The sequence below is a fragment of the Tiliqua scincoides genome, chromosome 2 (genome assembly GCF_035046505.1).
Source record: "Tiliqua scincoides isolate rTilSci1 chromosome 2, rTilSci1.hap2, whole genome shotgun sequence".
In the NCBI taxonomy this organism is placed as follows: Eukaryota; Metazoa; Chordata; class Lepidosauria; order Squamata; family Scincidae; genus Tiliqua; species Tiliqua scincoides.
The window spans coordinates 269,028,355-269,048,693 of record NC_089822.1 but is presented as its reverse complement, the minus strand read 5'-3'; the positions used below and the strand labels follow the sequence as shown (position 1 = coordinate 269,048,693).

Below are 20,339 nucleotides of genomic sequence, written 5' to 3'. Positions count from 1 at the left end.
GCAACGCTGACTGGACATGGTGCATTTGGTGAAGCATTTTGTTGGTTGGTGAAGCATTTTCCCTCAGCCAGCCACGGGTCTCATTCCAGACTGGGGGGCCGGAGTGCTACCACCCTGGAGTAAGTGAGCTGCAGGCAGCCTTAGAGGGGCCAAGGACAGGGATGGATGGGGGGTTTGTGTCCAGGGGGGTTTGCGTCAGTGGCCCTCTTTGCTCCTGGGGGCAGCTGCTTTTCTCTTGGGGGAGGTTGGTAGAGGGTCTCTGGTGCCTCTTATACCACAATGAATTTGTGTGGTGGGACCAGGTCCACATTCACTCTCCAGGCTCTTGCCTCTTACTTGGGTTCACACATGCAAGCAGCACACACAGGTTTAAGTTCTAAATAGATTTTTCACAACACTAAAGTTAAATGTTTCCTTAGATATGTCAGGCCTGGAGGCGTTAGGGGGGGGGAATGTGTCACTGGGATTCCTTAAAGTTTTAAAATGGGGGGGTTTAATATTTTGAGGAAAAATTGTATAAAGTCTCAAGGAGAACTGTTGCAGAAGCGCTTCTGTTCTACAGAGCTCATGTTGTCCCATCCTAAACTGCAAGTCTGGGAGGGGGGAAGAGGGAAAATTGCCCGGTGGCAGAGGGGCAAAGCCGCTCTCATATTGGGAGGAAATGGTGAAACAAGGTAAGAAGCGGAGAAGCTTGTTTCGGTCTGTGCAAAATTCCAGGCTATGAAGTGAAACTAAAAGTTGGGAATGGGAAGCTGCTGACCTTTCAGAAATGAGTCTGATTAGAGGAGGAAAATGGGGGTGGGGCAGCATTTTCTCCTGGGGATGTTGCTTGTTGTCTTGATGATGCGTGATGGGTGTTGTCTACTGTGAGTACCTGTGATGCTGAGTGTGTCCCTGCTGGCTGATTGAGGCGGGGCAAATCTCACCCTCATCTAAATGCGCCTTTAAGAGGAGTTTAGAACTGGCAGTGCCTCTTCTGTCATCCGGAGCAGCTGCAGTGGAGGCGCATTTTTGGTTAGTCCTGGAATGAAAGGGAAAGGCAGCAAATAAAGAGCTTAAATGAGTGTTGTTGGTGGAGCGTCTCCTCGTCAAGACCGAGGATTCCTGCCAGTGAGCCTGTGTGTGGACACGGGGGGGGGGGTGGCTTCTTAAGGGACGGTGGCTGGATGCAGCCTGTTTGTGCGTGAAAACCAGGGAGGTGCACGTGCGGGGTCTGTGCCTGTCCCCGACGCTGGAGCCAGGTGTGCCACGTGGGGCTTGAGTGGTGCAGCCTGTGAGTGGGGAAGGGGGCGGGTCGCAGCACCCGCAGGCAGACCCGCTTTGCTGGTGTTCCTTGTGAGGAGAGGGCTGCTTTTCCTCCTGCGGGGGGCCTGGGCCATCCGGGGGTGGGCAGAATCCCAGCGCCTTCCGCGGAGAGGAGCAGCAAGGCTGAAGGAGATGCGGGGGGCGGGGGGCGCTCCGGCTTCGACAGCAGGGCTCCCCAGGGTGGTTGCAGCCTCCTCGGGGCAGCGGGGCCCTGGCGGCTGTGCGAGGGACGTGCGCCCCCCCCCCCCAGTGGCTGCGCCCCGTCCTGCCCCCGCACTCGTCCTCGACCGGGACGGAGCCCGTAGGCCGGCGAGCGCCCCTGACTGTCTCCCCCGCAGGCTCGGCGTCGCACTCGCTGCTCTACTTCCGCACAGCGATGTCGGAGCCCGGCCCGGGGCTGCCCGCGTTCATCAGCGCGGGCTACGTGGACGGGCAGCTCATCGTGCACTACGACAGCGACACGAAGCGGGCGGTGCCTCGGGCGCCCTGGATGGAGAAGGTGACCCGGGAGGACCCCCAGTACTGGGAGGGGAGCACGCAGCTCGCGCAGCACTCGGAGGCGGGCTTCGGAGCGAGGTTGCAGGCCTTGATGGAGCGCTACAACCAGAGCGGAGGTGAGAGGGCGGGCGGGAGGACCCAGGAGCCGCGTTCTCCCTTCGCGATTGGTCGGGCCGCCCGCCGCTCAGGGAGAGGCTCCGCCCGGGCTGGCTGGCTGGGCCGCCCCGACTGCCGAGCTGCCCGGCGGGGGGAGGCGCGGGAGTGCTGGAGCCGCGCGCTGTTCCGGGCACGCCCTGCCTGCCTGCCTGCCTGCGCTCTGACGCCCCCGCCGGTCGCTTGCAGGACTGCACACTTGGCAGAGCCTGTCCGGCTGCGAGCTGAGCGAGGGCGGGCGGAGAACAGGATTCCGCAAGTACGCCTACGACGGGCGCGACTTCATCGCCTTCGACCTGAAGACGCTCACCTGGACGGCGGCCGTCGCAGCAGCCCAGGCCACCAAGGCGGAGTGGGACGCCAAGCCGGACATCGCCCAGTACTGGAAGGCCTACCTGGAGGAGACCTGCCCCGAGTGGCTGCAGAAGTACCTGCGCTACGGGGCGGAGGCGCTGCAGAGGAAAGGTGGGCGGGGGGGAGCGGGGCGCTTCCTCCAGGCCTCCCATCACAGCGCCGGAGGCTCCCCCTGCTCGCAGCCCGGCGGAGGGAGGGCAGCATCCCCGCCACCGTCCCCGGTGAAGCGGCCCCTGGAGCTGGGGCTGGCAGAGACCCCCTCAGCCCTCCCCCTTCTTCCAGGCCCCACCGCCGTCCTTCCAAAGGGGGAGAGCTTTCCGAACAGAACGGGCCTCCTCCCGCCCCGTCGCAGAACCGGCGCAGTCCTCCCTCCCAGCCCCCTTCCTCCTGTGGCAAAACCGCCCCCTGCAGTCCGGACGGGCCCTTGCGCTGCCCGAACCACTCAGGCCCTGGCTGCAGACTGCGCTCCTCCTGCAACACCCCCCATATTAGCACGGGCAGGCCTGGAGAGAGGGGGGCGCACAGGGGGGCACAATCCCTGCCCAGGACAAAACAAACTGCACGGCAAAAACACTTCTGGCCATGACGTCTCTTCCAGCGGGTCCAACAGATTGTCGTTCTGAAAAGGGGGTCCCTGTCCTAAAAGGTTTGAGAAGCAGGGAATAGAAGTGCATTGAAGGTGGATTCAAGCTGTAGTGGAAACATCTTCTTCATAAGCACCAATATGTAGTAGTACAACTCAGACCTTGGAAAGTGGAACTCACACCTTCAGACAGAACTACAAGGCTCCAGTAGCAGGTCACCCAGTTCAGTTCACAGAATTCCAGGCCCAATAGTCAGTTCCACCCCTTCTTCCAGTTTACTGTTGGCGCAATCCTCACCCCTTAAATCAGTGCTTTCCAGCCAATGGGACGTGTGCTGCATCCTGCAGTTGGGTGTCACACACAGAGGCCTCCTCAAAGTAAGGGAGTGTTTGTTCCCTTCCCTCAGAGCTGCTTTGCCCTGATGTCAGTGCTGGACAGCACTGACATAAGGGGTGAGGATTGCGCCCTGTGTGTCTGAACACATGGCCTTGGATGAAGTCTGCATGTTTGAAGGTGAAATTAATGGCATGGAGTACAAATATAAGTCTTAAACACAGAATAGAAAAGAAGAAAGATGGAGAAAATGAGGAAAAAGTCCAAAACAGGTCAGGCAAATTGATTTCACTTGGGCTTTGTTCTTAAAGCATTGAATGGAAATAGGGGAGATGGTGAAAGCCATTCTTGGATGCCTGCACATTATGAGAAGAAGAAAAAGCAACTGAGGAGGACTTTGCTGAAGCAGAAGAAAAGAAATGCAGTAGCAATACTTAAAATAGAGATGTGAGAGGGTGGTGGGGGGACAAGAGAAGAGGGTGCCTTCCACAAAGGCCTGTATGGAAGAATACAGTCTTTTAGACAGTCTCGCTGAAGGCCAGTATTTAAGTTGTTAGATGACGTATTTGTTGTTCTTGTTGTTAGGAAGGGGGCAATGCCCCATGCCCAGCAGAAAATCTCTTCTCCCTTCCTCTGGGAAGCTGCACCCGCTCTGCACAGTTCACGCACACACGCCTGTCTGTCACTTCGTCTCCCAAGACTGGCAGCCAAAGGTGTCTCCCCTTTTTTGAAATGGAGATTCAGAGAGTTGAGGAGGAGGGAGTATTTCTGCAGTTGTCTCTACACATATTTTGCCCTGGAAGATTCACTCTCCTCCACCTTATCAAAATTCACATGCCTTCGCCCTGTGCCGTGTCTGTTTCCCCTTCTGACAAGAAGCTCATTTAGAAGAAAGATCACGGGTAAAAATCAGTATGAGGAGAGAGTGCCTTGGAGCATGTGCAGAGTGCATCTGTAAGGGAACCATTTTTTTCTTCTTTAAAAATGGCACCCAGTTGGAAGTACAGAAATCGCTGACCTCATCCCCTTCCTTTGGATGCTGATCAGGCTGGTCACTGACCCTGAAGTTTCCTCCCTTCTTGGAAACTACAGTGGAGAATTTGGGGTGGCCATTTGGGCCTCAAGGAACTAGTCAAGGCAAGCAGGAGACTCAGGAATTCTTCCTCTTCACTCTGAGATGAATGTTCAGCTTCAGGAAAAGAAAAAGAACTGCAGAAAGGAGCAGAGAGGGCAGTGCTGGAAAAATGAATAGTGGCCATTTCAGGAGCCGTCCCTGATGGATCAACCCAGATGCTGGGGGGCGATGCTCACTTTTTACACTCTAGTCCAGAGTAGCGGTTCTTGCCCTGCGGTCTGTGGATGGGCTTCAGAAGGTCCTTGAGCTGCAAGAGGCATTTTGTGTGTGTCTGCATTTTTCTGGGAGGGGGCCAGTGCTTTCATTTTGAAGGTTTCTGTGACACAGAAAAGGTTGCACACCCCCGATCTCTGTTCAGCTGTGGTGGAGGTCCAGGGACAGTTGCCCCAAAGCCCTGGAGGAGATCACAGGGAAGTCCCAGGTCTGCTGCTTCTTGCTTTGGAGCTTTTGTACCAAGTGCTGAGGGATGCCGTGGAGTCCCTTTCTTTGCAGATTTTAGTCTCTGGAGGATGCTGCACTTGTGGGGTGACTGCTTTTGGGGCAGGGGGTGGATCAGAAGGTCCCTTCCTTCTGCTGAACTCCAGCATCCATCCTGTGAGTCAGCCAAGGACCCCAGTCTTGACACTGGCATTGCCACTTTTTCCACAGAGCCCCCCATAGTAAAGGTGACACGTAAGGACAGCCAGCAGGGCTTGGAGACCCTCCTCTGCCGGGCCCATGGCTTCTACCCCAAGGAGATCGATGTCACCTGGAGGAAGGATGGGAAGGTCGGGCAGGAGGACACGTTCCATGGGGTTGTCAGCCCCAACCCGGATGGAACTTACTACACCGGGCTGAGCATTGCGGTTGATCCCAAGGAGAGGAGCCGCTACCGGTGCCATGTGGAACATGATGGGCTGCAGGACCCTCTGGATGTGGCCGTGAAGGAGTCTGGTGAGGGGCTGCAGGGGAGGGGGACCTGGGGAGGAAGCTCTTTGTGGGATGGGGGTAGAGTGGGGGGCAGATTCTGGGAGGTGGGACTTGAAGAAGAAAGACATCAGCAACTCTCAGTGTGTATTTTGGGGCTCAGAGCTGCTGCTACACGCCTGTGCTGGAGGCTGGAAGGAGGCTGTGGCTGCTGGAAACAGTGGGCAGAGGAACCCTGGAGAGCAGGAGGCAGAAGCTTCTGCTTTCATTGCTCTGAGTGGGTGACATGAGAGTGCCCCAAAATCAGACCCTTGTATGAGGTCAGTGGAGACCTTTCTCAGTGGTTTTGCAGGCTCCCTTGAAGGCCTGAGATGCTGAGCTCAAGTGGATCTCCAGGGGATGGAATGGCCCTGGTTCAGGGCCACCCCAGAGTGGGGCTCATCTCAGAGGTTTGCATGTGTCCCAGCCTCAGGGTCCCCATCTCCAGTCGAAGGGTCTCGGGATCTCTGCCTGAGGCTCTGCAGAGCCCACTTCAGTCTGAGTCAATGTGTGTTCTTTCCATTTCCCCCTCAGTGCCTGTTTGGCTCATTGCTGTGGGAGTCATCCTGGGGGTCCTGGGGGTCCTGAGTGTGGCTGGAGTCATCTTCTACATCAGTAAGTACATCCGTGGATGCATCTGTAATCCTGATCCTTGATACTGAGCCCCTTAGACTGGGAACTTCTCATTCTGTGAAGACCATGAATACAATTGGTGAGGAAGGTTGCTGAGGACGTGCTGGTGTCCCGAGTTCCCTGACAGCCCACTGTCAAAGAGGATCATGTGGCCCAGCAGGTGTTCAGGTCAACTGGTCTTGCAGCGGCCCAGCAGGCAGGGATTCTCAGAGTTGAGATCACCAGAAGATAAGGGACATTTGATTACACCAGTGGTTCTCGAACTTCTCCAGTCAGAGGCTCCCCGATCCTTGTGGCCATTGGCCACGGCTCCCCATTACATCAGCTCAACTCAGTTACCCCCAAAATGGGGTGAAGATGTGATGATTATACAAGAAGCAGCACTCTGAGGCTGCAATCCTAACCACACTTACCTGAGAGTAAGCCCCATTGAACAAAATAGGACTTACTTCTGAGTAGACCTGGTTAGGATTGTGTCCTGAGTTTGTTAGCAGCACACCTGGAGGGTTTTGGAAAGGGAGGGCCATTCAACACAATAGGACTTACTTCTGAGTAGACCTAGCTAGGATTGTGTCTTCTGTCTTATTATAGCAGCCAACATAGGAAGTACCCCTCCCCCTCCCAAGGAGGCAGGAGGAAAAAGGGGGATGGCTGGAAAGGAATAGGTATTTTTGTTTTTTAATCAATTTTTGGGGACAAAGCCTGACTGATCAAGAGTGTCTTTTTTCTTTTTTGAAGGGGGAAGGAAAGGTCCTTAGAAACCTCTGCCCACCTGCCCTGCTTCCCTGGATTCTGATCTCAGCCGTCCTCCAGCATCAGTCCAGGGAGAAGATGCAGGGGCAAAACTGAAGCCAGCAGATCATGAATTAACTCAATGAAAGACTTCCTAGTGCTGTTGAATGGGGAGCTTCTGGGATGTCCTCCCCTGGTGATGGTCAACCACAGCCTGGCTGAGCATGTGCCATGGAGTGCTTGGCATTAGAGTGCCTGCCTCCCTGCAGAGGGTGGGACTGGATGATCTCTGGAAGTCCCTTGTGACTCTGACTTTCTTATTCTGTCTCTATATATAAGCGCTGAGGGAGACTTACCTGACGAACTGCTCCTCACTCTTTCTGCTTTGAAATCCTGGTTTTTTTTTTTAATTATTAAAAGGATATTCCTTTCACGCTTTCCACATGCGCTGCCTCCGACGCATTCTCGGCATCACCTGGCAGGACAAAGTTCCTAACAACACAGTCCTGGAACGTGCTGGAATCCCTAGCATGTATGCACTGCTAAAACAGAGACGCCTGCGTTGGCTTGGTCATGTCGTGAGAATGGATGATGGCCGGATCCCAAAGGATCTCCTCTATGGAGAACTCGTGCAAGGAAAGCGCCCTACAGGTAGACCACAGCTGCGATACAAGGACATCTGGAAGAGGGATCTGAAGGCCTTAGGAGTGGACCTCAACAGGTGGGAAACCCTGGCCTCTGAGCGGCCCGCTTGGAGGCAGGCTGTGCAGCATGGCCTTTCCCAGTTTGAAGAGACACTTGGCCAACCGTCTGAGACAAAGAGGCAAAGAAGGAAGGCCCATAGCCAGGGAGACAGACCAGGGACAGACTGCACTTGCTCCCGGTGTGGAAGGGATTGTCACTCCCGAATTGGTCTTTTCAGCCACTCTAGACGCTGTTCCAGAACCACCATTCAGAGCGCGATACCAGAGTCTTCCAAGACTGAAGGTTGCCAATACAATACAATTCTTTTCACAGAAGCAGCTGATGCAGAAGGCTTTTGGCCTGTCTGATGTTGGGTGCCATTCATAAGGAGCACATTTTGTTGAAGCATTTGAAAAACTGTCCATAGTTGTGGTTCCCACAGCTCAAGAAGGATGTTGCAGAGCTGGGAAACGTACAAAAGACACTAAGGGCGCAATTCTAACTCCTTATGTCAGTGCTGTCCAGCACTGACATAAAGGCAATGCAGCCCTGAGGGAAGGGAACAAACACTCCCTTACTTTGAGGAGGCCTCGGTGAGTGACACCCAACTGCAGGATGCAGCACACGTCCCATTGGCATTGGAAAGCACTGACATAAGGGGTGAGGATTGTGCCCTAAATGATCCCAGGGCTGCGTAAACCCCAAATGGGCTGCTGGGTCCCCTGAACCAGGTGTTGGTGTCTCACAGCTTCTCCTGGGAATCCTGGTCTGTTTGAGCAGGAGAGCCCAGCCCTTTCAGTGATCTGGGGTCCTTAAAAGCCACTCCCTGGAATCAGTTCCCCTCACCGTCCTTTGAAGTGGAACATCCTTGTGCCAAAACAGCCAGGTGTGCTTGTGGCACCTCTAAACTGCGCAACTGGGGCATGTCCCAGAGTTACTTCCAGTCCAGAGAGACCGCACCATCCAGGAAGAAATAATTGGGGTGCTACTTTCAGTTAAGTGACAATTCCTATCCTCAAGTGTGATATTCCCATATATATGTCTATGGTAGACCTTGATCTCCTGCCCCTTCTCCTTCTGAGAAAGAGAGAACTCTTCAGGAAAAACAGGAGGTGCAAGGAGTGAATGTGAGATGATGGATTGGAGGGGAGCCAAAAAGGAAGCTGGAGTCCATGTGTGTGCATGCATGAGGGGATCGATGCCATCCTTTTTTTCCTTTCTTCTGGAGCCAAGTAATTCTCAAACAAGACACACACGCCCCTGGGCCATGACATGCTCTCTCCACCAGGAACCTCATGGTATTCCTGGGAGAAGTTCTCTGTACATTCAACAATCACCTTCTGCTTCTTCCATATATCATTCGGTGCTGCTTGTTTTATATTTGATATCACTGCTTGTGTATTGTATATATTCATTTTTCTCAATAAATTCCTGGTTCCTGACTGGTGGATTGTGAGTTGCATCCTTTTCCCCTTGTGGTCTTCTGGTGAGTGTTTGTGGGAATGTGCGCTGTGACCAAGACCACGGGATCCCTGGACAGGCATGTTTGGTGGCCCACAAGAATGTGCTTCCAGAGCATGTGTGTGAACACCTGGAGCACTTTCTAAATCAGGGGTGCCCAAACCCTGGCCCTGGGGCCACTTGCGACCCTAGAGGACTCCCAATCCAGCCCACAGGGAACCCCCAGCCTCCAATGAGCTCTGGCCCTCCAGAGACTTGCTGGAGCCCGTGCTGGCCCTTTGATGATAAATCAGAGGCCAGATCACCCCTCTTCTTCTTTGCACAAAGAAACTTGCCCATGATGTGTTTTTTGTTCTTCCTCAGAGTTGCCATCCAGTCTCCCTCACTGAGCATTGCCAGTTCCTGGTGCCATTTTGGCCAAGTTATCTCTTTGTGACTGTCAAGCCCAGTCCACACATTTTCCACCTGCCTGCCTGTTCTGCTTCTCAGCCCCACATTTTGTTTAACTCCTTCCTCTCCAGGGAAAGTGGTACCACAGCTGGGTGATTGGGACAAACTGCCTGCCCCCAAATCACAACTCCTGGAGCCTCACTCTGCATTGCTGAAATTTCTGAGAGTGTCCAAGGGCAGCCCCACACAGAACACTTTGCAGTAATCCAATCTTGAGTTCCCAATACATGGATGACCACAGCCAAGTCTGAGTGAGATGCTCCAGTGAAGTTGGCTAAAGCTCTCCCGAGACTGACCACTTCTACCAGCTGAGCATCCTGAAGCAGCCCTGGTCTGTGAGCTCCCCACTAAAATTGCAGGCCTGCTCTTTCCAGGAGGGGCTTCTCCACCCAGAACAGGTTGACAACCTGAATTGCAGGTCTGGTAGCCAGCAGCACCCCTCTTTTGGGAGTTCCCCCATGGCTCCCAGGGTCCACCTTGCTGGGCCAATGCCTGACCACACTTGTTCCCAGAATGGCTTGAGGACCATTTCTAGTAGTTTTGTGTGGTGAGAGAGGGAAAAGTGCAGCTCTTTATCCACTCTCTCCATCCCATGCATAATTTTGTACATCTCAAACATGTTCTGAGAATATGAGGACATAAGAAGAGCTCTGCTGGATCAGGTCAAAGACCTGTCTAGTCCAGCTGGAGGGGGGGGGGCTGCTCTCAAATCTCTGTTCTCCCTGCTGAAGCCAAATGATGTTCTTCCCCTTCTGTTGCCTTTGCCTGACCTGCCCGTTGGAGAAAAGGGAGGCTGGGAGTTTGGTTTCAAAAATGTCCTGGGGAGTTTTTTGAGCAAACCAAACCAGGGTACTGGTAACCTCCTGAGTTTTGAATATTTTAGACCAGTTTCCAGGCCCATTTTGTCACTATGGCTGTGGGAGGGATCCATCTGCAGAGTATATGTCGAAAATTTTTTGGGTCCAACCAACTTTCCAGCTCTGACGCAGCTGTTCCAAGGGGCATGTGCTGCATCCTGCAGTTGGGGGACAGTCATTGAGGCCTCCTCGAGGGAAGGGAATGTTTCTTCCCTGACCTCAGAGCTGCACTTCCTTCAGTGCTGGAAAGTTGGTTAGGATTGTGCCCTTAATCTCCCAACCTTCTTCCAGGGAGCTTAGTGCAGTGGACACAATCTTTTGCCTCTCATTTTACCCTCACAACCACCCTGTGAGGTAGGCTATGCTGAGAGACAATGACTGGCCCAAGGACACCCAGAGAGCTTCGGGTCTCAGCATCACATGCCCCCAAAACTGGGACCCAGAACAGGGCTTAGGATGATGTTTGCAGTATGTGTGGAGTTGCGGATGGGAGAAGGAGAAGCACACGGCTGCTCCTTCAGACACTCAGTTCCTTTGAAACCATTCAGAGTTTTACAGGTCAGCACCCCTTAAGCTTCCAACTGATGCTTTTTTTGGACTTTTCCCCCATTCTCCCCATCTTTCTTCTTTTCTCTTCTGTGCGCAAGACTTATATTTGTACTCCATGCCATTAATTTCACCTCCAAACTTGTAGACTTGATCCAAGGCCATGTGTTCAGCCACACAGGGCACGATCCTCACCCCTTATGTCAGTGCTTTCCAGCACTGACATCAGGGCAATGCAGCTCTGAGGGAAGGGAACAAACACTGTTGGAGTTGGTGCAACTCCGTATGCTCTCAAGGGATGGCAGGAGACAGTCCTAAAAGGGTTAAACCCAGGCGACCTCTACCTGTCCACTGGTGTGTAGTGTGTCCCTGATCTGTCTCCCTGGCTATGGGCCTTCCTTCTTTGCCTCTTTGCCTCAGACTGTTGGCCAAGTGTCTCTTCAAACTGGGGAAGGCCATGCTGCACAGCACGCCTCCAAGCAGGCCGCTCAGAGGCCAGGGTTTCCCACCTGTTGAGGTCCACTCCTAAGGCCTACAGATCCCTCTTGCAGATGTCCTTGTATCGCAGCTGTGGTCTACCTGTTGGGCGCTTTCCTTGTGTTGGAATTGGTGCAACTCTGTATGCTCTCAAGGGGTGGCAGGAGACTGTCCTAAAAATGGTTAAACCCAGGCAACCGCTACCTGTCCACTTTCAATGACCTATGTGGGAGGGGTGTGACCCAGACCCTATATAACTCCTGAGCACGCTCTCCTCCCTCTCTCTTACCTCTTCCTTCCCTCACTGATCGGACAAGATGGCTCGCAGCAGGGCTCTGCTGGTGACACCATTTTGAGAGCACATGGCATGCAGGATGAGGCAGCTATAGGGCCTTGTTGTCAAAGTTAGAGTACCTCTGATCTCAATCAGATGTTGTAACCATGCTCCAAAGGAACCCTGAGTAAATGAAACTACTTTGCAACTTCAACCAGCCAATGTTGTTTGTGTTTTCTTGACTAGCAGTCAGCTGGGTGTGGGAGGCTCCCTGGGGTTGATTCCCAGCAAAGGGGGGGATCTGCTGCTGAAGCAACTCTGCTTCCCCCCTAAGGAGGAAACCAGGTGTAAGAAATTCCTCCAACAATGCTGAGGTCTGAGGACTGATCTCAGCTGGGAGGGGCAGAATTCTTTCCAGAAGAGGTCGAAGCACCTCTGTTTCCTCTGATTCTGTTTCTTTCCAGCAGCCTAGTCTGATGCTTGCATGGGGGGGGGGGGTGGTAGGAGAAGCACAGAAGGACCCAGAAGCAGCTCCAGTCCCTGCTCTCCACCTGAGAGGCGGCCCAGAAGTCTGGCTGGGGAGGAAGGGGGCCTGGAGGCACAGCAACCCCCTCCCCTCTGCCGAGGGAGACTTGACTTCAGCCACTTTTGTCTTCCTCAGCCAGAGTCTGACACAACTGAAGACAGCCACAGAGAGAGCGACCCCTCCCTGGCCAGCCCCCAGCCCCAATTCCAGGCTGGTTTGAGGGGCATCTGGAAGAGGAAGCATCAGCAGCAGTTCAGGAGAACAGGACTGGGGGGGGGGTTGGGGAGTCACTGAGTTCAGACAAGCAGCTGGAAAGCAGAACAAAGTCTCATCCAAACATCTCAGCCCAGACCCTGCTGAGGAAAGCAGCATCGTGGGTGGGGGGGAACCCCCTTCCCCTCTTGGCATGGACAGTTGGTGCTCCTGGCAACTCTCCAAGGTTGTTGGCACAACTGCAAGCCAAGCACTGTTCAGAGAGAACAAGGAAGTGGTTCCTGGGGCCTGCATGGCATGATGGTGGTGGTGGGGGTCTCCGAGCAAGGCCAGGGGGAAGAAGAAGGCAGTGCCGGGAAGCCCACTGAAGTTGCCACTTTGGGCCTCGCAAGAGGAATCCCTCTGGCTGGCAGACGGGCCAACCCCATGTAGAGAGAAGGGGGGTTGAATATTCAGATTGGTTTTCTAAAACTTCAAGCAGCTTCCACGAAAGGTGGAAAGAACATTCAGAGCAAAGATGTGGAGCAAACCATGAAAGCCCAGAGATGGACACGTATTTTATTTTCCATTCATGGCAGGCACTTTCACCACAACCTGGCAGGAAAGCAGCAGATACTCTGATGAGGTTGATGATGATGATGATGATAGACTTCATCTTCCACCAGTCACAATTCCTCAGCAGCTAGACCACAAGCCATTCCCCAAAATACCGTATTTTTCGCTCTATAAGACGCACCTGACCATAAGACGCACCTAGTTTTTAGAGGAGGAAAACAGGAAAAAAAAATATTCTGAACCATATAGTGTAATAAAATGTCTCTCCGCTGCTCTGTTTCCATGCTCCTTAGCATATTTTACTACCTCTAGTTTAAAAGGAATTTTATATGCTAGCCTTTTCTGCTTTATCATCCTTGCACTGGTAGAATGAGGTACTGTAGTATTTTTCTGCAAGTACATTGTCCCTAAGTGCTGAACATTTGCATTACCTTTGAGCGCCTGTATTTGCATTACAATTTGCATTTGCATTACCTTTGCATTTGCATTTGCATTACCATTGAGCGCAGGCAGGACCCTGGTCAGGGGCAGAAGCACCTGCCAAGGAGGCTCTGCTGCCCTGAGAACACCTGCAGCTTTGCAGTATTCGCTCCATAAGACCCACACAATTCCCCCCCCCCACTTTTTTGGGGGGGAAAAAGTGCCTCTTATGGAGCAAAAAATACGGTATATCTTCCATCCCTTCCTGGAGGAGAAGGGAGAGGTGCAGCTCCGCATCTCAGGGGGAAGATCCTTCTACAACACCGGGGATCTTTGGGGCCACTGCTGGCAAGACCCTGCTTGCTTCTGGGAGTAGTGGCAGTTCTGGCTGGATGATGGTCACTTACAAAACGGACAGCCCACCTTTCTCACCAGGACCTAACGTGGATTGCATGAAAAGCACAGCAAGTGAAATGACAGGGCCACGTCTTTTTCTTTCTTTTTTCTGTTCTTTCCCATCACTCAGTGGATGTCACCACTGGAGCAGAAAGTGTTCACACACATGCTCTGCAGCCACACACATTGTGCATTTTTGTGGACCCCCAAGCATAATTGCCCAGGGACCCTGCAGTCTTGTTCTTGGTTCCCACAAACTGTCACCATAAGACCAGAAGGAGGCAAGGAAATCACTCAGAATCCACCAGTTGTGAACAATGAATTTATGGGGAAAATGAATACTTACCTTATACAAGCAGATATATTATTATACAGTTATATCAGATATAAAAAGAAACAGCACAGAGAAAGCAGCCAAATAAATAGCCCCTGAAATCAGACAGGTGAAAAGCACCCGCAAAAGGTTCACCCATGAAAGGCATACAGAACACTATTTTAACTTTCAGCATTGCAAAGCAGAAGGAATTAAGTACTTGATGCTGTTCATTGGCCAACCTTCTCTCAACACTTCTCTAGAGACAGAACGAGAAAGTCAAGGCTGAAGGGATCTTCAGAGGTCATCCAATCCCATGCTCTAGAGCAGGGGTGTCAAACTCATTTCATAAAGAGGGCCGAATAGCATTCATGATGCCTGCTGAGGGCCAAAAGTGATGTCATTAGGCAGGAAGTGAAGCCATTAAACAGTTCATGACCAAAAATAAGCACTTTTTCCTCACTTGGGAACTCATTAGCTGCAAATGACAGAAGAGAAAATGTGCATATCTTGATCATATGCAAGATATGGGAGAGCTCAATTTTCCAGTGGGCTGCCCTTTCAGCAGTGACACCTCAGCATGGGTTAGCAGCTGAGAGCCTGAGGGCCAGATCAAAAGCTTCTGTGGGCCGCATTGAGCCCCTGGGCCTTATGTTTGACACCCCTGCGCTAGAGGGAGGAAGTGCACTCAAATTCCAAACACTTCATAGCAAGTGCTCAGTCAGGATGTGGTTTCCCATCTCCAGGGAAGGAGATGCCAGAGGTTTCCCATGCAAGAGCACTACAAGACTTTCACAGTGTTGATCCTTGATCTGCTGGCTCTGGTTTTGCTCCTTGGAATGACGCTGGAGAACAGCTGGGATCAGCATCCAAGGAATTAGGGTCAGTTGCAGGAGGACCCGTTGAGAGCAGAGACCAGAAGTATCCCTTGCCCACTCCTGAAAAGCAGCAGAGAATATAAATATGCATTAACGAAAATAGGAAAGCAATCTTAAGAGATACAATCATGGAAGAAGTTTGAAGGTGGGTATGAAAAATAGGGACAAATCTCTGGGTAAGAGACAAAGGGAGTGTCAAGCACATTCCAAGTCATTGAAATCTGGATTGCAGGATCTGGATTTTGGAGGTGCATCTTGAGAGACTGATTTAACCCACACATGGAGATAAATTTTCTTCCAAAGCATGTGGGGGGCTTTGATGGCTCCCTGGTACTCTCAGGTCAGGTTCAAAATGTTGCTTATGGCAAGGCAGATTGTGACTACCACCAGCGTTTGACATACCAACCTGCAGAGCCAGAAAGCCTATGCAGTAGCATAGCTAGTGGGCGGTGTGGGGCAGACCACCCTAGGTTGACACCATGTTGGCAACCTTCAGTCTCGAAAGACTATGGTATCGCGCTCTGAATGGTGGTTCTGGAACAGCATCTAATGTGGCTGAAAAGGCCGATTCGGGAGTGACAATCCCTTCCACACCGGAAGCAAGTGCAGTCTGTCCCTGGTCTGTCTCCCTGGCTATGGGCCTTCCTTCTTTGCCTCTTAGCCTCAGACTGTTGGCCAAGTGTCTCTTCAAACTGGGAAAGGCCATGCTGCACAGCCTGCCCCCAAGCGGGCCGCTCACAGGCCAGGGTTTCCCACTTGTTGAGGTCCACTCCTAAGGCCTTCAGATCCCTCTTGCAGATGTCCTTGTATTGCAGCTGTGGTCTACCTGTAGGGCGCTTTCCTTGCACGAGTTCTCCATAGAGGAGATCCTTTGGGATCTGGCTATCATCCATTCTCACGACATGACCGAGCCAACGCAGGCGTCTCTGTTTCAGGAGTGCATACATGCTAGGGATTCCAGCACGTTCCAGGACTGTGTTGTTTGGAATTTTGTTCTGCCAGGTGATGCCGAGAATGCGTTGGAGGCAGCGCATGTGGAAAGCGTTCAGTTTCCTCTCCTGTTGTGAGCGAAGAGTCCATGACTCGCTGCAGTACAGAAGTGTACTCAGGACGCAAGCTCTGTAGACCTGGATCCTGGTATGTTGAAGAAAACACAGGTCATGGTTCAGGATGTGGACTCACCTCCCTGCATTACAATCTCTGCGCATGAACTGGAGGTTGTCCATGACTTTGTGTACTTTGGCTCAACAATCTCTGACACTCTTTCTCTCGATACCGAGCTAAACAAGCGCATCGGTAAAGCAGCTACCATGTTTTCCAGACTCACAAAGAGGTTGACACCACAAGTAACCAAAATTGCTAAAATGGTTGTGTTGAGGAATAATACCATTATGCTATACTGTTAGACATGTAATTTACAGCTGAATGTAATGAAAAATCCGGAGTGAAATATTTCAATTCTATCAAAAGTTATGCCCAAAAAACCTAAAATGCATGGAGACCTATGGAAAGTGAAACAAAGCCGTATCACGTGCTTACTCATGAATAGGCAAACTTGCCTTAGTCCATTGGAAAGAGCAAACTGAGAGGAATCCAACAACACCAGAATAGTCCTGATCTGATCGAACTGGAGCTCAACAAATGCTCCAGAAGGCAGCCCCTCCCCCATAAAAAGAATAAACAGGCTTCAGCTGGTAATGTGGATTTTTTTTTCTATTTTAGACTTGTAAAGCCAGGTGGGTCCTGATAGTGATATGGTTTAAGTATAAGAACTTACATAAATTGAACTGGGCACTGGGTAGGGCTGAAAGTCTCACTGGTTTTTTGTGGGGGGTTGTTAATGCAGGCAAGCTACAGAGACAAGTCACTTGGTGGATCAGGGCTGGCTTCCCCTTATGTATTTGTTTTTCTGTAATTCAATTATTTAAAACTATTTATTTTAATTTGCTTGATGACGTCACTTCCAGCCATGACATCACTTGAAAAATTAATTATGTTGTGTGGGGTGACAGAAATTTATGGGCCCCGGGTGTCAAATGGCCTAGCTATGCCACGGAGCCTTTGCCAACAGGCAAATCCTCATGCTCTTGTCATCATCCCTTTATCCAGTTCCAGCGACACAGAACGAGAAGACAGTTCCCCATCTCAGCAGTCAGAATCTGAAAGCTATCACAGAACGAGGAGCACATAATTCAACAGATGCATTAAGACTGTAGTCCTATGCACACTTCCCTGGGAGTAAGCCCTCTTACTTACTGATGTACAAGGCAGTCCCCGCCAGAAGCAGAATCACACCCATCAAGACAACTCCCACAAGGAGCCCCAAGGGCACCGAGGCTGCAACAGGACAAGATGTGTTGACTCAGACTGGAAGTGGCTGGGAGGAGCCCCAGAATCTGTCAACTGCACCAACCCCTTCCCCACAAAGGACCCCCAGTGGACCCCCACCCTCCCTGAGGCCTCTCACCAGTCTCCTCTACAGCAATGCCCAAAGGCTCCAATAGCCCAGAGTGCTCCACGTGGCTCCTCTCCCTGCGGTTGACTGCGATGCTGAGCCAGGTGTAGTAAGTTCCATCCGCGTTGGGGCTGACAGCGTCCCGGAATGTGTCTCCCTGCCTGACACCCCCCTCCTTCTTCCAGGTGACATTGATCTCCTTGGGGTAGAAGCCGTGGGCCTGACAGAGGAGGAACAGCGGAGAGTCTCCTTGTCAAATGTGATGATCTCCCTTTGGTCATAGCCGAGTTGAAAATGTTCTCCTCTCTGCCCACCTGCCTTCAGCTCACAGCTAGTTTGCACCTGCAGGGGGTGAAGTCCTGAAAGGCAGATGAGGCCAAGTGGACAGGGAATGCGTGTGTGTCCCCTAAAGAGCCAAGTGCGAATCCAGGGCAGGGTTGCCCCTCCAGACTGATTTGTGTGTCTGCCTGGGGAGTTAGGGTGCAGTCCTATCTTGCACTGGAACAGGCAGACCAAGAGGCTTGCGCTGCATCCAGTGCAGGATAGGGGCCCAAAGTGGCTCCTTTTTCCCTTACCTCCGGGCAAGCCACCTTCGCCCAATGGGTCTCCTCAGAGGTGTGCCACCTCCTGAGGTGTGCCCTATTGGAGTTGGTACAACTCCGTCTGCTTCCAAGAGGTGGCAGGAGACTGTACTAAAAAGGGTTAAGCCATAGCCCAGTGTCCTTTGCAATCTACCTGTCCACCTTGGATGACCTATGTGGGGCGTGGCCCCAGACCCTATATAACTCCCTTCCTCTCCAAGCTCTCTCTCTCTTCCTCAAGACCACTGACCAGACAAGATTGCCACTCCCAGCAGGGCTCTGCTGGTGACGCCATCTTGACCACATGGCACATGCAGAACAAGGCAGCTGTAGGGCCTTGTTGCCTTAATGAATCGTGAGTAAATGAATCTCCTTTGCAACTTCAACCAGCCAATGTTGTTTGTGTTTCTTGACTAGCAGTCAGCTGGGTGTGGGAGGCCCCCTGGGATTGATTCCCAGCAAGAGGGGGGGTCTGCTGCTGAAGCTACTCTGCTCCCCCCCTAAAGGAGGAAACCAGTTTTAAGAAATTCCTCCAACATGCCCACCCTTCCCCGCCCCGGAACGCCTCCCTCCCCTCTCCGCCCACCCCAGAGCCTTGCGTCAGCCGAGCTTGACCGACGCAAGGATCGGTGCCTCTGTCGACGTGGAGGCTTAAGTCAGCCTCCGCACACCAGGCTATCTGACTCATGAGGTGGAAACTTGCCTTATGGCACATTTGCAACACTCCTGGGCCAGCGCAAAGCACTTGCGCCGGCCCAAGGGCCTGTCTGGTTTGCGCTATATGAAGCACTTCCATCTTGAAGGCATAGAATCCTAGAGCTGGAAGGAACCCACAAGAGCATCTAGTCCAACCCTGTTTGTTGCAGGACATCCTCCTACAGCATCTCCAGCCTCTGCTTGAAGATCTCCAGTGAGGGCGAATCCCTCCATAATTTGAGAGAAAGTGAGACTTTTCAGGGGGACATCTGGAATCTCCCTGAGGTGGGGTGGCACCATGGGCAGCCGACCTTGTGACCAAGGGGGCAGCTACTGTGAAGGAGAGGAGCCTCTGGGGCAAAGGCACTTCTCTCCCCATATTTCCCCCCTCCCTGACGCAGCAGTCATCTCCCCCACCCCTGCTCACCTCGGCTATGGTTGAAGACCTTTTGCACCTTCTCCAGCAACCACTGGAACTCAAACACCCAGACCCGCACAATCTTTGTCTCCTTTTGCCACCACTGGGGATCCTCCTTCTCCTCCACCCAGGACACTCGAGGCACCATCCTCTTCCCAGCGCTGTTGTAGACACCAAGGAGCAGGTCATCCAAATACGCCATCACTTCACCCTGTGGCAAGGAGTTCCACAAACTAATTACATGCTGGGTAAAGAAATATTTTCTTCTGTCTGTCCTAACTCTCCCAACACTCAACTTTTGTGGATGTCCCCTGGTTCTGGTGTTATGCAAGAGGGAAAAGAGTGTCTCTCTCTCTATCCACTCCATCCTTCCCGTGCATAATTTTGTATGTCTCAATCAAGTCCCCCCTCAGGCGCCTCTTAAGAGGCCCAAATGCTGTAGCTTTTCCTCATAGGGAAGGTGCCCCAGCCCAGTAATAATTTTGGTTGCTCTTTTCTGCACCTTCTCCATCTCCTCTATATCCTTTTTGAGATGCGGCGACCAGAACTGGACACAATACTCCAGGTGTGGCCTTACCATCGATTTGTTCAATGGCATTACAATATTAGCCGTTTTGTCCTCAATACCCTTCCTAATGATCCCAAGCATAGAATTGGCCTTCTTCACTGCCACCGCACTTTGGGTCGACACTTTCATCGACCTGTCCACCACCACCCCAAGATCTCTCTCCTGATCTGTCTCAGGCAGCTCAGAACCCATCAGCCTATATGTGAAGTTTTTATCCTTTGCCCCAACGTGCATGCACCGTGGCCGTTTGAGTGTCACATAAAGTGATAGTGACAGTGGAAATCTGATTCTTGCTTTAATTGAGTGGCACTTTTCTGGACTTTTCTCTGCTCAGGGCCACCTCCCACATTGCCACCCCCCACCTCCTGACCCAGAAGTAATTGCAGTGATGTTATCATGTCACCACAATCACTTCTGGAACCTCACTGGGAGCTGAAGCCTCTACTGGCACGACTCCACACTGCTCTGGGCTGCTCCCTTCCTCTCCTCCTCCATCATACCTGGAAAGGCTGCAACTCCCAGCGTGATGCCACTCTGGGTCGCGTCTTTCATCATTTTCTAGGAAGTGAAAGATGCAGCCCAGAATCACACCTGGAGTGGCTGTGAGTTTCAGTGGGCACAATTTTGGGCCGTTCCCTCCATCAGGAGGAGGGTAAAGGGAAAGAAGCCTGTGGGGCTGTTGGCTTCTTTCTCTTAAAAAAACAACAACAAAACACAACTCATTTGACCCCGAAGTATGCCACTACTTTCATCAAGTTGTATTTGCCCTATATTTAGGACTCCCCATCACCCTGTGTTAAAAGGCACCAGCCTCAGACTCCATCTTATCTGCATCAAACCAACATTCCCTTTAGGCAAGAGAGTACCATATACCAGTGGCCCTGAATTACTGCTGTGCG

General features: G+C 52.2%; 1 protein-coding gene across 1 annotated transcript; it reads left to right on the top strand.

Moving 5' to 3' along the window:
• Window positions 1–1,665: 1,665 nt before the first annotated feature.
• Window positions 1,666–9,472, top strand: LOC136639179 (major histocompatibility complex class I-related gene protein-like). The gene is made up of 5 exons (XM_066613184.1): window positions 1,666–1,919; window positions 2,146–2,421; window positions 5,011–5,295; window positions 5,842–5,922; window positions 9,339–9,472. Exons 1-5 carry the CDS (start codon window positions 1,682–1,684, stop codon window positions 9,470–9,472), a joined length of 1,014 nt encoding a protein of 337 aa, XP_066469281.1. The 5' UTR covers window positions 1,666–1,681.
• Window positions 9,473–20,339: the final 10,867 nt, after the last annotated feature.

Excerpts from the sequence above, each read along its gene's own strand:
- LOC136639179 (XM_066613184.1), top strand. The coding sequence starts at position 1,682 with ATGTCGGAGCCCGGCCCGGGGCTGCCCGCGTTCATCAGCGCGGGCTAC. Across the intron at positions 5,296-5,841 it reads TGTGGCCGTGAAGGAGTCTG|TGCCTGTTTGGCTCATTGCT; the intron begins GTGAGGGGCTGC and ends TTTCCCCCTCAG. Across the intron at positions 5,923-9,338 it reads TGGAGTCATCTTCTACATCA|GGAAAGTGGTACCACAGCTG; the intron begins GTAAGTACATCC and ends CTTCCTCTCCAG.